Genomic DNA, 13,667 nt, shown 5'->3' with positions numbered 1-13,667 from the left:
GAATTACGTAAATAATCATAAAAATAAATATAATAAAATAATTATATAAAATCAACTTGGGTTGGTCGAATGGTCCACTTAAGCAAGTGTCGGAGGGTTCGAATCTTGCCTTGTGCATGGAACAATTCATTGGCCAGCGACCGACCCTAAAATAAAGCTTAGATACCGTAAATAACAAAAAAATAATTATATAAAATATTTTATAATATTATTAATGTATCAAAATTAAATTGTTAAAAAGAATTACATAAAAATATAAAGAATTAATTTTTAATTAACTAGCTAACAGTAATTAGTTGTAAAAATTTAGATTTATAATTTAAAACTAAAAATAAAAAAATTATAATTTAATCTCTAAATTTAAAATAAATAAATATTTTTTAAAAATTAACTGATATTAATTAAACATTGAATCATAGAAGTGATATCACTCTCCTACATATGCTATATGCTAGTATATACATACACACTATGACACTAACACACATACGTATAAAGATAGTATTTTGCTGAGGGGAGAGAGAGAGAGAGGGAACACGTGGCGACATGTCGACCTACCTGTCATCTTCAGTCCCTCTTCGGATTCTCTGCCACTTCATGCCATCGCTTGTTCTCTTCCTCCGTTTAGTTTAGTTTAGTTTCCTTCTCCAAACTACTCTCTCTCTCTCTCTCTCTCTCTCAACCCGTGAAGAAGCTAACACTTTCACGTTCAGTAAACAACAAAACAAAAATCACACTCTACACTAACACTACATACTACACACACTCGCCAATTGGAATTCAATCAAAATCACAAACCCTTCCATTTTTCCCCAATGTCGCTTCTTTCCTTCTTCACATTCTTCATCTTTTTCTTCTTCACACCCACCCTTGCTTCCACCGAGTTTGACTTTGGAACCTTAACGCTCAGTTCTCTCAAGCTCCTCGGCGACGCTCACTTGAACAACGGAACTGTCAGCCTCACGCGCGACCTTCCCGTCCCCAACTCCGGCTCCGGCAGAGCCTTATATTCTCGTCCGGTCAGATTCCGCCAACCGGGAAACCATTCTCCGGCCAGCTTCCGAACCTTCTTCTCATTTTCTGTAACCAATCTCAACCCTTCATCAATTGGCGGCGGCCTCGCATTTGTCCTCTCGCCGGACGACGACTCCCTCGGCGACGCCGGCGGAAGTCTCGGCCTCGCCGCCACCGCCACGAAGTTCGTCGCCGTTGAATTCGACACGTTAATGGACGCTGAGTTCAAGGACATTAACGGTAACCACGTCGGCGTGGACTTAAATAGCATGGTTTCGGCGAAGGTTTTCGACTTGGGATTCATCAATGTCGATCTCAAAAGCGGTGACACGGTGAACGCGTGGATCGAGTTCGATGGATCAACAACGGTTTTAACGGTTTGGGTCTCGTACTCGAATCTGAAACCGAAAGACCCCATTTTGACAATGAATCTTGACGCCGATCGATACTTCAACGATTTTATGTATGTAGGGTTTTCTGGTTCTACACAAGGAAGCACCGAGACTCACAGTGTTGAATGGTGGAGCTTTAGCTCTTTCTTTCCATCGTCGTCGGCGGGGGCGGCGGCGCCGCCACCGCCGGCGGTTACTCTGATGAACCCGGGGGCTAATTCAGCCGGTTCTTCGTCGTCGTTGTCGCCACCGCCATCAATTGCGCCTTCAGTGGCACAAAAGGAGAGTAAGTCGTCTTCTTGCCACAATGGTTTGTGTAAAGAAAATTTGGGTGCGGTTGCCGGTGTTGTTACTGCTGGTGCTTTTGTTCTTGCTTTATTTGCTGGTGCTTTGATTTGGGTTTATTCTAAGAAATTCAAGCGTGTTAAGAAATTGGATACTCTTGGTTCTGAGATTATTAAGATGCCTAAGCAGTTTAGTTATAAGGAGTTGAAGGCTGCTACTAAGTGTTTCAATGCTAATAGGATCATTGGTCATGGTGCTTTTGGTACTGTGTATAAAGGTGTTATGCCTGAGAATGGAGAAATTGTTGCGGTGAAGAGGTGTAGCCACAGTAGTCAAGGTAAGAATGAGTTCTTGTCTGAGTTGTCCATAATTGGAACCCTTCGGCACCGGAATCTTGTTAGGCTTCAGGGTTGGTGTCACGAGAAAGGCGAGATTTTGTTGGTGTATGACTTGATGCCTAATGGGAGTTTGGATAAGGCTTTGTTCGAGGCCCGGATGCCTCTGCCTTGGTCTCACCGGAGAAAGATTTTGTTGGGGGTGGCATCCGCATTGGCCTACTTGCATCAAGAGTGTGAGAATCAGGTTATTCATAGGGATATTAAGACTAGTAACATAATGTTGGATGAAGGGTTTAATGCCAGGTTGGGGGATTTTGGTTTGGCAAGGCAAACTGAGCATGATAAGTCTCCGGATGCCACAGTGGCGGCCGGAACAATGGGGTACCTGGCGCCCGAGTATCTCCTTACTGGCAAAGCTACTGAGAAGACTGATGTGTTTAGTTACGGGGCAGTGGTCCTTGAGGTTGCTAGTGGGAGAAGACCAATAGAGAAAGATGCTACTGGGGCTGGAAAAGGCGGTGTTAGTAGCAATTTGGTAGAATGGGTTTGGACTTTGCATAGGGAAGGGAGGTTGCTATTGGCGGCAGATCCGAGACTCGAGAACGAATTCGACGAAGCGGAGATGAGGAGGGTGCTGATGGTTGGGCTAGCTTGCTCGAACTCGGACCCGTTGGCTCGGCCTTCGATGAGGAGTGTGGTTCAGATGCTGGTTGGTGATGCTGAAGTTCCTATTGTCCCAACAACAAAACCAAATACAGGTTTAAGTACCTCACACTCTCAACTCTTACTGAGCTTGCAAGATAGTGTATCTGACATTGACGGAATAATCACCATTTCTACCTCAACTTCAGAGAACAGCTTCAGTGGTATAGATATAGTCTGAGTTGGAAAATCTTATAATTATTGACTCAATAGTGTAAATAGAAAGATTATTCATTTGTTCATGTATGTAAATGATTTAATAACATGCAATTAAGAGGCCTTGAGGAAAGGAATTTTGGGGGGGGGGGGGGGGGGTTAAAGGTAATGCAATTTGTGCCTCTAGTACTCATAGTTCATGGCAGAGTGCTGGTGTGTGTACAACTTTTTTGGGCACAAACTAATTGGAGTGATTCATTTCATTCTAAAGGGCAATGCAAAAATGTTGGTGTCAAAATGCTGCTACAAGTTAATGATCTATGGAAGGTTATGGAAACTCTACATTAGTTATGTAATTGATGGATGATAAGCAAGGTTTTCTTTGGGGAAACTTGATTTAAAGGTACCATGGTACTAATAAAAGATAAATATTTATCTAAAGCATTCACCTTTGACCTCCAAGTTTTGTATCTGCACCAATGAAAAACATTGGTAGATAATGTTTCTTTTCACTATTGTTGTGTATATACATGTATGTATTCGTTTCACTATTAATTCAAATATCTCCATATATAGGTTCCATTCCATTTCCTTCTTTCTTCAATTATTTATGAATTAATTGAGCTAATAATGCCTGAGCTTCTCATGTGGATTTCATTTATTGAAACTGGTTTCTTCACCAGAAATATAGTATCTTCCTTGCTGGCAAATTCTATATTGAATTGGAGGAAAAGGACACCAATACTCATCTCTTGTCACCACATTCTCATAATTTGTTTTGGAATTTTGTGATAAGGACATTAAATGAATGTTGGTCCTAATCATATGTATGTTTTTACTTTTCAGTTCTATAATTTTCTTGATGTATGGATTATGGAAGCGCTCAGCTACTTATTTCATTATTGTACTAGTGTACTACAACATTATTTGATCAATAGCAAGAACTAAGATATTAATGTTTAAAACATGAGATTAATATTGGTATTTTATATTGTTAACAGATAAGATATTATCATCTATGTAATCTTAGAGAAATTTTTGAATGATCTAAAATAATGGTTGATACATTTTAAACACACATGGAGGAGAAGTTTCCTTCAACAATAAAAGAACTTCTTTTCTGGCTTAAAACATACATCTCTCTAATTTGTACGAGTTTAACAAAAATATTGCATAGACTCAATCAATCTTCCACCATAAATCACAATTATCTAAATAAAGCTAGCTAGCTCTAACAAACACCATTCATCTTCTCATTCATCTTCTTCCTCTCCATCACAAATTTCTTCCAAACCATAGTGATTTCCCTTTGTGTTTCCAATTCACTCTTCTTGACTTTCACATTATTGTCCACAACTTCTCCATTGGGTGTCACGGTGGTGTTGGACACTACCCTTGCAGGAAGCAATTCCAGCTCATGCAACACTTTCTGGACATCGAGGACAAGGCGCTCCGCGAGGGTGCGCGAGAAGTCCTCCCTTATGACAACACGCAGCACGGTAACATGCTGTGCGTCTGGAGGCATGGTGTATGCCGGCACTATCCAACCAAAGCGACGCAAGAAGTCCGAGACTTGGAACTCGTTGAAGTGGCTACTGTCCTTGAGTGTGAAGGCCACCAGCGGCACGCCGTTATCTTTTGATACAATTTTAAACCGGTCTGTTTTCTCGAGTCCCTCTTTAAGTACTAGCATGTTATCTCTACAATTTTCCATGACATTCTTATATCCCTGAAAATACAATCAAGACAAAACATTTAGTAGCTTTATTTGAACAAAATTTTTTGGAGAATCATGTATGGAAATTTTGTTGGATGTATAAGAATTTCTCTTTAGCAAATCAATCTCATGAAATTATAGACAACTATTGCATCTGTCAATAATTAAATATTTCAACAGTCTTGTGAAAGATTCTATTACACACTATCGGTTGTCTTATTAACATTCACAAAATGAAAAGAGATGTAAAATTAAATGGTATCTAGCTAATGTTATGTGATAAAACATTTAAATCATTATTAATTAATAGTCCTTTATATAGTAAAACCAAAGTGTAACTTGTTTCTGAAGAAAGAAGGGTAATGGACAATTACCCTTATTTTCTTAGTTTAAAATGAAGTTGAATTTGAAGGATTAGTGGAATACCTCATAACCCAAACGAATTAGTTGGTAATACTGAGCAATAACTTGGCTAGAACCTGCATTAATAAATACCACATTTAATAAATAGTAGAAATAAAGTATGGTGTTGGAATGAAGTCGTTAGTATACATACCCTTGGAGAAGTTGAGAGTAAAAGTGGGTTGATCAGCACCAAGATAGTTAATATGGAAGATGAGTTCCTCAGGAAGGTCTTCTTTGCTTCTCCAAATGGACCAACCAATGCCTGCATAGACAAGACCATACTTGTGGCCACTAACATTAATGCTCTTCACTAATGGTAACCTAAAGTCCCACACAAGATCTGGATATAGAAATGGCGCTATGAATCCTCCACTTGCTGCATCCACGTGAATTGGAGTTTCCCATCTAACACACATTTATAACACAACAATTAATGAACGCTAAATAAGACAAGTTCTGACTGTGTTTTTGCACAAGGATGTTTATATGTACGTACCCTGTTTCCTTATTCTTTTGCTCAAGGAGGTCGTTAAGGCGCTTGACATCTTCAAACTCTCCATTGAGAGTGGAACCAAGGATTGCAGCCACACAAATGGTGTTCTCATCAACCATTTCCACGGCCAACTCAGGGTCCATTACATAGTAATCGTCACGAAGCTTCACCTCTTTGAGTTCCACCTCGAAGTACCTGGCGAATTTCTCCCAACAAACCTGCACATTGGCACCAGTCACAATGTTGGGCTTGTCAAAAGGCAATCCCTGTTCCTTCCTTCTGTTCTGCCACTTCCGTTTGAAGGCCAACCCGGCCAACATTATGGCCTCCGACGACCCAACTGTGCCGACACCAACTGCCGGCTCTCCGTCTTCGAGTGGCGCATTGAATAGATGTGCTATCATGTTCACACATCGGTTCTGCAATAACATGTATTCATGCTAAGATCATAACTAAAACGTTGCATGTATTATCTTAACCAGTTTAGTCAAACATATCAAATCATCTAACGATTCTCATAAAGATATCTACCTATGAGTATTCACATAATGCGATCTCTAGGTGAGTATGAAAAGACTATATCATTTGAGTTATAGTTTGTTGGCCTTCAAACAACGTTAATTACTTGACTATTAAGATGTTTGGTTATAACTTATATAACATGTTGGTAACTTAAATTTTTTGAGGTGAATGTTACATATCAAACATTGTTATATATTAAGAGTAATTTAGAAGATAATAGTCCTTCTATCGAATCATCTAAATTATACTAGTGATGCTAATGGGCAATATTCCAAACTACTGTAGATTTATCCAAAATACTACATAATTTTGTACATGCATGATGCATTTGATTTGACCAACTGATAGAAATGTTGTCCACAGGAAACATACAAACAAAGGAATTAAAAAGCACTGATATTGATAAGCACTGATATTGATGAAGAAAAAATAAAAGGGAAACTGTCCCACATATATTATTGTCAATCCTATTCTCACCCACAATCCATATATGTTTGTATTGAAAGAGAAAGAAGATGGCCTTCACTATATAAAGAGAAAGATTCTCCAATCAATTGGTGACACAATTTTGTTTATGAATCCAGAGCCTCATCATCAACATGGAAAAATGCCCCCCAATAAATTACTAGACTTTAGGAAACTCACTATAGGCTTAGAGGAGAGGGTAGGAACAAGGAACAAAGTCAAGAAAGGGATATATCACTGCGCCTATTTTTTTCTAATAGAAAGTGTTCGGTTTTTTTTCTTTCGAAAATATTTTTGGGAATAATATCCAAAATTTTTATTCTAATGATTTTTGTATCGGACAAATTAGTTTTTAATAAACAAATTTGATAAATTAGTTCATAGTTTTTAAAACATTAGAAAAATTAGTCCTTGATAAAATAAACGGACAAAATAGTCCCTAATATATTTGAAAAGTAGTAAAATTAGTTCTTAATTTTTCTAAAAAATAGTATGGTTCGGGTATTAAATTGTCCAAGCTTTTTAAAAGATAATGGACTAATTCATCTATTTATTTTATTAAGGGCTAATTTGTGTAATATTCTAAAAATGAGAGGATAATTTGTCAAATACTTTTATTATGAACTAATTTATCTGATATATTGTTAGAGATTAAATTGGGATATTTGTTATTGTTATGTGCCCAATATCACTTAAATTTTTTTTTAATTGTCCACGCTAGTTTCCAACTCGACAGATTAAGGTCTAATCCGCCACGAATCTGAACTTTATTTGAGGGTCTATCGCTGGTCAAAGGTTGCTGCATACACAAAATGAGATTTGAACTCCTGATATTTGTTTAAACAGACGAGTGAGCTGAGCTGACTATTCAACCAATCCAAATTAGTTCAATATCAATTAAATTTACCAACATGATTTTGTTGATATAACTAACTAAGCCACCCATCTTTGCTAATGGGTCCACAATTAAATGTCCAGCAACAGATCATTTAATCTAGTCCAACAAATAGTTTAGACCGGGATTCAAGAAAGAAAAAAGGAATAAATATGATCAAAGGCCTCAATATCACACAAAACACAATTTACGAAAAGTATATGTTTTCATTTTCAATGATTAAAAAAATAAAGCTAACAATGCAAGTGGGCATTTTTTTAGATATTAAATATAAAAAATTTGTTGAAAACTAAAAATTTTAAGTTACATAAAAAAATATTATCTGCACACCAAAATTAAATATTATATATTTATATATAAATATATATATAATTTAATTTATTTTTAATATATATTTTATAGTAATAATTAGTTTTAATAGCTAATTTTAATATAAACCTAACATGATCAATAAAAAATGTATAGTATAAAAGTTTTTGTAATTTTAATATTGTACTTAGCAAAATCCAACTTGAATTGTTTTTTTTTTTTTGACCTGATAACTATGATGTACTTGGATTGATAAATTACATGTGCTATACAGCTATAGTTCTTGAGAGTTGATATCGAATTATCGGTGACTGCTCACAAAAGTTTAGACTACAGTCTCGTTTTTCAACGTATCTCCCCATACCGCTTTTTTTTCGTAAAGAAAAGAGTGGGATAGGATGGAGAGTTACCAAGAGAAAGGGATAGATGGAGAGAGAGAGAGAGAGAGGGAGAAATGACAAATTAAAAAAAAGGTTTAACAAAATAAAAAGGATAAAAATTAAAACTATTTACAAATATTTTGGATAACTTTAAAGTAATATAGCTTTAAATAACTAAAATTAAGAGTCAGTGGATGTATGATTTTTGAAAGAATAAAAAATTTGTAATTTTTGTTGCTAATTCAGTAATTCTTCATGACCATATATTAAGAAAAAATATATATACTTAGTGAAAAAAAATTAGTGCGCAAGCAAAATAATTCCTAGTGTTAGGTTTATAGACTTTGGGCATTTTGACAAAATAGTACTTTTAAAAACAAATGACCAGAAAGAACCCAGTGATACAACAATCCCCACGTTAGCGGATTTGAATATTATTAAAGGAGTAAAGGACGGTGACATTGTAATAATTAAACTATGGAGAATTCTATTCACCCGTGACCTAATACCATATGAGATTTTCATGAAATAATAATAAAAGTGGTACCTGAAGCTCAGTGGTGACAGGGTACTCGTCCATGTCAACATAGTTTTTATTAATGGCAGCCATGATGAGTTTGTCGCACTCAGGTTCCATCCATGTCGTTACGAACGACGCCAGATTCAATCTTGGGTTTCCGTCCAGCATCAATTCGTCGTTTATTATCTGATACGCTGCTTCCTTTGGTATCGAATTTTCCGGCATCCTAAACCTGTATATATTTGTGCATATTTATTATACGTATTATTTTATATATTTTTAATATGTATTTTATATTCTAAAGCGACCTACCTGGGAAGGGAGGCGCGGACGTAGCGCGAGGCGAAGGTAGAGTGGACTGAGACATCGGTGCCGGTAGCGGTTTCTGAAAGAACCATGATAGCTAGAGAGAGAGATCTAAGGGCGTGTTTGTCTTGAATTTGATTTGATTAAATGTGATGAATTTGGGAATGAGATGAGAGAGAAGAGTTTAAATAGGAGTGGTGGTGGATGCATGGGAGTGAAGCCATGTGTATGGAAGGAATTTAATGGGATTCATTCCAATAAGAATTCATGCTCCGAGCCAAAGAAAATTAAAATGCTACTACGCGTTCTCGTTATTCCAGAAACCAAACACGGTTTTGAGTTTTCACTTCTTCTAAAACAAAATTAAAAACTGACATTTCACTTTTCTATGGTTGCCGTTGATTGAGCTTTCAACTTTCTAACATATCTCAAATAAAATATGTTACTGTTTTGTTTTCACATGCCGTATATTAATTATTCAGTTTTTGGTTTCATGGTATTTACCTTTAGAACACCGCGCTTGTGATGAGAAACCGAATTAGTAATCGAATCCATTAAATTACTAATTTATTAGTTTATTATTTTAATTGATGAGCCATTGATTGAATTAGCAAAATTCATTTTACGTAAATAAAAAATATAAAATAATTAAAATTTTAAAATTAAAATTTAAAAATATATCTTTATTAATATTTTAAAAATAATTAAATTTTAATAAATTATAATCAACAAATTATAATATAATTATTATTAAGTAAGTATATAAAATTTTAGTATATTTTATAATATAAATTTTTTTAATTTTATTTTTTATTAAAGTAATTATTTTATATTTTAATAACTAACTAATTAGTTTATATTTATTATATTATTATATATTATATATATTTATTAAAAGATAATATTAATAAATATGATATAATTATAAAAAAATAATTATATTATAATTAATAAAAATATTGATATTTTTATTTATACATATTTAATATATTTATATTAATAATTATGAATAATAAAAATATAATTAATTTAAATATAAATGAGTATAAAATTAAAATAATATCTAAAAAAATTATGGTATATTTTTACTATATAATTAATAATTAGCATCTAAAATAATAAAAAATAATATAATTTAGTGACAAAGAGAATATATAGACATAAAAAAGACTTAGGTTAAAAAAATATTTTCATCAATTTTAAAATTTTTTCTCAAACAGTTTCGTTGAACCGATTTTTATCGATTTTGATCGGTTTTTATCAGTTTTGACCAATTCTTATCTTTAAATGGTTTAAAAATTAGACTAAATTAATTAAGAATCCGGTTCTAACAACTATTTACATACATGTTTAAAAAGTAGTAAGATTCAACTTTAAATCTCTTAGTGTGTAATTATATATTACTGTAGATTTATAAAAATGGAGATCAATCATTGATATTATAAAATTAAATGGGAGATACAGGATCACCTACAAATAAAACTAACTTCACATAGTTATATATTAAAAAACACTTAATTTAATTACTGATTAATAATAATTTATAAATTATACAAATATAAATATATAATTAAATAATAAAAAATTTTATATTGTCAATAATACATGACAAATCAATTATATTATGTATATATAAAAAAACCGTTACTAATTAAATTCATATATAAATTATGAAATATATATAAAAAATATGTCAAATGACGTGTGTGTATATATATATCTTATGACCAATAAACTCTTTAATGAGCAAAGATGCTGCAAAAGGCACGTAAACCTTTTAATTTTATAGTGAGAGATTCTTTTATTCATATGACCATTATTAATATTACTATTTTTTTTGGGGCTGTCTATTACTATTATTATTTTAAAATGAATAAATGATTCATCTAACTACTACATTATACGATCGTTATTAAGAAACTGATTTTAGATTTTACATAAACAAGTGTTAGGTATGTGCCTTACTTTAAAAAAAATAAACAAGTAATTACATAAAAATAAAAAAGAAAACAAGTATAAGTACCCAAGAAAAAATGTCAAAGTCAACAACAACTATCATATCTTAGTTTTAAGTGCAAATTGGCAAAGCATAATTTTTTACAACATCCAAATTAAAACTATTGCATATGATTCCAGAAAAAGATTTGCGAGAAAAAGCATAAATTCCATTCCCATTATAGTTATTAGCAAGTTAAATACGAATGAACTTGTATTTTATGAGAAGGAATACAGGAGGTTTTTTTTAAAAAAAAAAACATAAAATTTATGAATAGTGAAATGGTACTTATAAATTATAAAAAAATATAAGATTTATATTTAACAAAAAAGATAAATATTTTTTATGATAAATTATTATCTAATAAAAAACGTATTATTTAATTCTAAAAAATTTCAATAAAAAAATAAAGACAAATTTAAATCTATTAAATTCTAAATTGCCCCGCAATAGAATACTGTTCCGCATATGAATCAATTTGTTCTTTCTATTTCTTTGCCCTTGTGTTCTAACCAAGGTTCTGAAAACCGAACCGGTCATTAAACTGCTCTAACTACTGATTTACTGGTTTATAGGTTCAACCGATTCGACTGTGGTTGAATCGAAAAAATTGTTTTATAATAAAATAATAAATAAAATATAAATAAACACATGAAAATATAATTATAGTTTAATGTAAACTTTAAAATATCATTCAAATTAAAAGTATTACATAAACCAGAATATTATAATCTCATTCAAATACAAATTCAAAAGTCAAAAAACAAAACAACCAATCAAACATAACATAGCAACATCAAAATGATCCAAGTTTGTCATCAATCATCAAAATCCTCCATAACTTGCTGCAGATTTGCGTCATTGATATCATCACCTTCATTTCCACTACTTGGACCAAAAAAAGCAAGTGGTGCAGCATAAAATGTACTAAACATTACCTAAACATTACTAGCAAATACAATAAGAGTGTCACATTAAAATAAATCTATGCTGAAAAAATTAGGGGCTCAACAGTCTAAAACTTATTCAATAAAATTCTAAGCTCAATGATGAAATAATCAAATGAAAGTGCACTACCTGAGCATCATATGTCCCAACCCTCTGGATAGGGATATCCAAATTATAACTTAAATGTGGCCGGCCAGATAAATCCTGGACAAGGTTAGGAAGAAGGATGTAAGTATTAAGAACAAGCAAATTTTTTTTTAGAAAAATAAGCTTACAATAAATGGGAACATAATTTACACTTGAAATTTCTAATTACAATTCAGTAGCCTTGTATGCATTTATTGCTTGAGAATGCATGAGCCTCAATACAAAAACTAACTGAACTTCAATAGTCCCAAATTATTTTTATGTACATTAATCAGCATGATAATATCGGATCGTTGAATTTGCAAATATAATACCAAACCTACTCCAATTATCATATGCCTAAGCAAAGAAAAAATCACACATTCTCCCCTAATAATAAGAAACAACTAAGCATTGTCTCACTATATGGGATCGATACATGGATTAACATCAATGTGTTCTATAATGAAATCCTATTCACACTATTTAAATTTAAACTTTGACTAATGCCTAATGATCATTTATGCAATTGGTAGGCAAATTTCCAGTAAAACGTGTATTAATGCTTCATCAAGTGGCGCAGAGAAGTCACCAAACCGATTAATACCCTTCCTATCACCAAGAGCCTGTAGCAAAGCCTGAAGATGGAGTAATAGACAACACTTAGATTAAACATAATAGTTAAATGCAACTATCATTTTTTTTTTAAAAAAAGTGCATAATTAGATGGAATTGTGCCAGAAAAATTGTTGCGAGAGAGATTCAACCACTGCAACTGCATCAATTCTCCAAGCACTCTTGGTATTGTTACATTCAACAAATTCCCACTAAGATCAAGAGAATAAAGAGCTCCGAATAACTTAAAGTCAGAGGGGATGCTTCCTTCTAGTTTGTTGTTTCTCTAGTTCAATTCCAACAAGTTAGGTAACAGAACAACTTCAGCAAGGTTCAAATCAAGAATTATAAGAACCAAATCAATCAATTCATAGAATCAGAGCATATCAGAATCAATATTCAAGATCATTAAAAATCCTAAATCACAGTAATAACTAATGATAATAACAATTGAAGAAGCAAGATGAAAAATTATAGATTAACTAACCAATTAAAAGTTTAAAACAACAATTACAGTTAAAAAAAACTTTTAAAGAGAGCAGAGATTGTAGTATCGTTGTGAAAAATCCAACTCGACCGGGGTTAGTCAAGGGGGAAGATGGGGAAGATGAATGTACTTACCTGCTCAATCAATTAAGGAACGAACTAGATCCTTCAAGACAGAGCACAGAGCGGGACAAGGAGCACAGTGGCTGCGCGATGGAGGAACGAGGCTAGACCCGTTGCAGCGACGACGGTGGCTTCGAAGTTCGAACAGCGGCGGAGACGACCGGCAAGCAAGGCGGTGGCTTCGACGGCGGTGGCTGGACGGAGCAGGTGTGGGAGTGAGGGAGGAGCTCGAGTTGGAGAGGAAGGAGGAGGAAGGTCGCGTGAGTGAGAGAGTGGCAGAGTGCTTCGTTTGGATTTTGGGGAGAGGTTCACGTAGTTAGGGTTTCCCGTTTCCCACAATCATCGAAACGGCGCCGTTTGGTGAACTTTCTTAAAAATCGGCCGGGTTCCGGTTCGGTTCGATCGACCAGTTCTCGGCCGGTTCAACGGTTCAATAGCGATTTTTGAATTTAGCGGTTATGGTTTCTAACCGAA

General features: G+C 33.7%; 2 protein-coding genes across 2 annotated transcripts; one reads left to right on the top strand and one right to left on the bottom strand.

The window, feature by feature from the left end:
- The first annotated feature begins 632 nt into the window (after positions 1 to 632).
- LOC112702563 (L-type lectin-domain containing receptor kinase VIII.1) lies at positions 633 to 3,474 on the top strand. The gene has a single exon (XM_025753658.3). It carries the CDS (start codon positions 816 to 818, stop codon positions 2,910 to 2,912), a length of 2,097 nt encoding a protein of 698 aa, XP_025609443.1. The 5' UTR covers positions 633 to 815; the 3' UTR covers positions 2,913 to 3,474.
- A 365-nt stretch (positions 3,475 to 3,839) lies between these two features.
- Positions 3,840 to 9,206, bottom strand: LOC112702564 (glutamate decarboxylase 4). The gene is made up of 6 exons (XM_025753659.3): positions 8,906 to 9,206; positions 8,621 to 8,825; positions 5,506 to 5,921; positions 5,161 to 5,414; positions 5,031 to 5,083; positions 3,840 to 4,616 (listed from the first exon to the last, which is right to left on the bottom strand). The coding sequence occupies exons 1-6, from the start codon at positions 8,989 to 8,991 to the stop codon at positions 4,119 to 4,121; spliced, it is 1,512 nt and encodes a 503-aa protein (XP_025609444.1). The 5' UTR covers positions 8,992 to 9,206; the 3' UTR covers positions 3,840 to 4,118.
- Positions 9,207 to 13,667: the final 4,461 nt, after the last annotated feature.

The sequence above is a fragment of the Arachis hypogaea genome, chromosome 7, assembly GCF_003086295.3.
Source record: "Arachis hypogaea cultivar Tifrunner chromosome 7, arahy.Tifrunner.gnm2.J5K5, whole genome shotgun sequence".
Lineage (NCBI taxonomy): Eukaryota > Viridiplantae > Streptophyta > Magnoliopsida > Fabales > Fabaceae > Arachis > Arachis hypogaea.
Note: the sequence above shows the minus strand (reverse complement) of the source record. Positions and strands in the feature narration are given on the sequence as shown.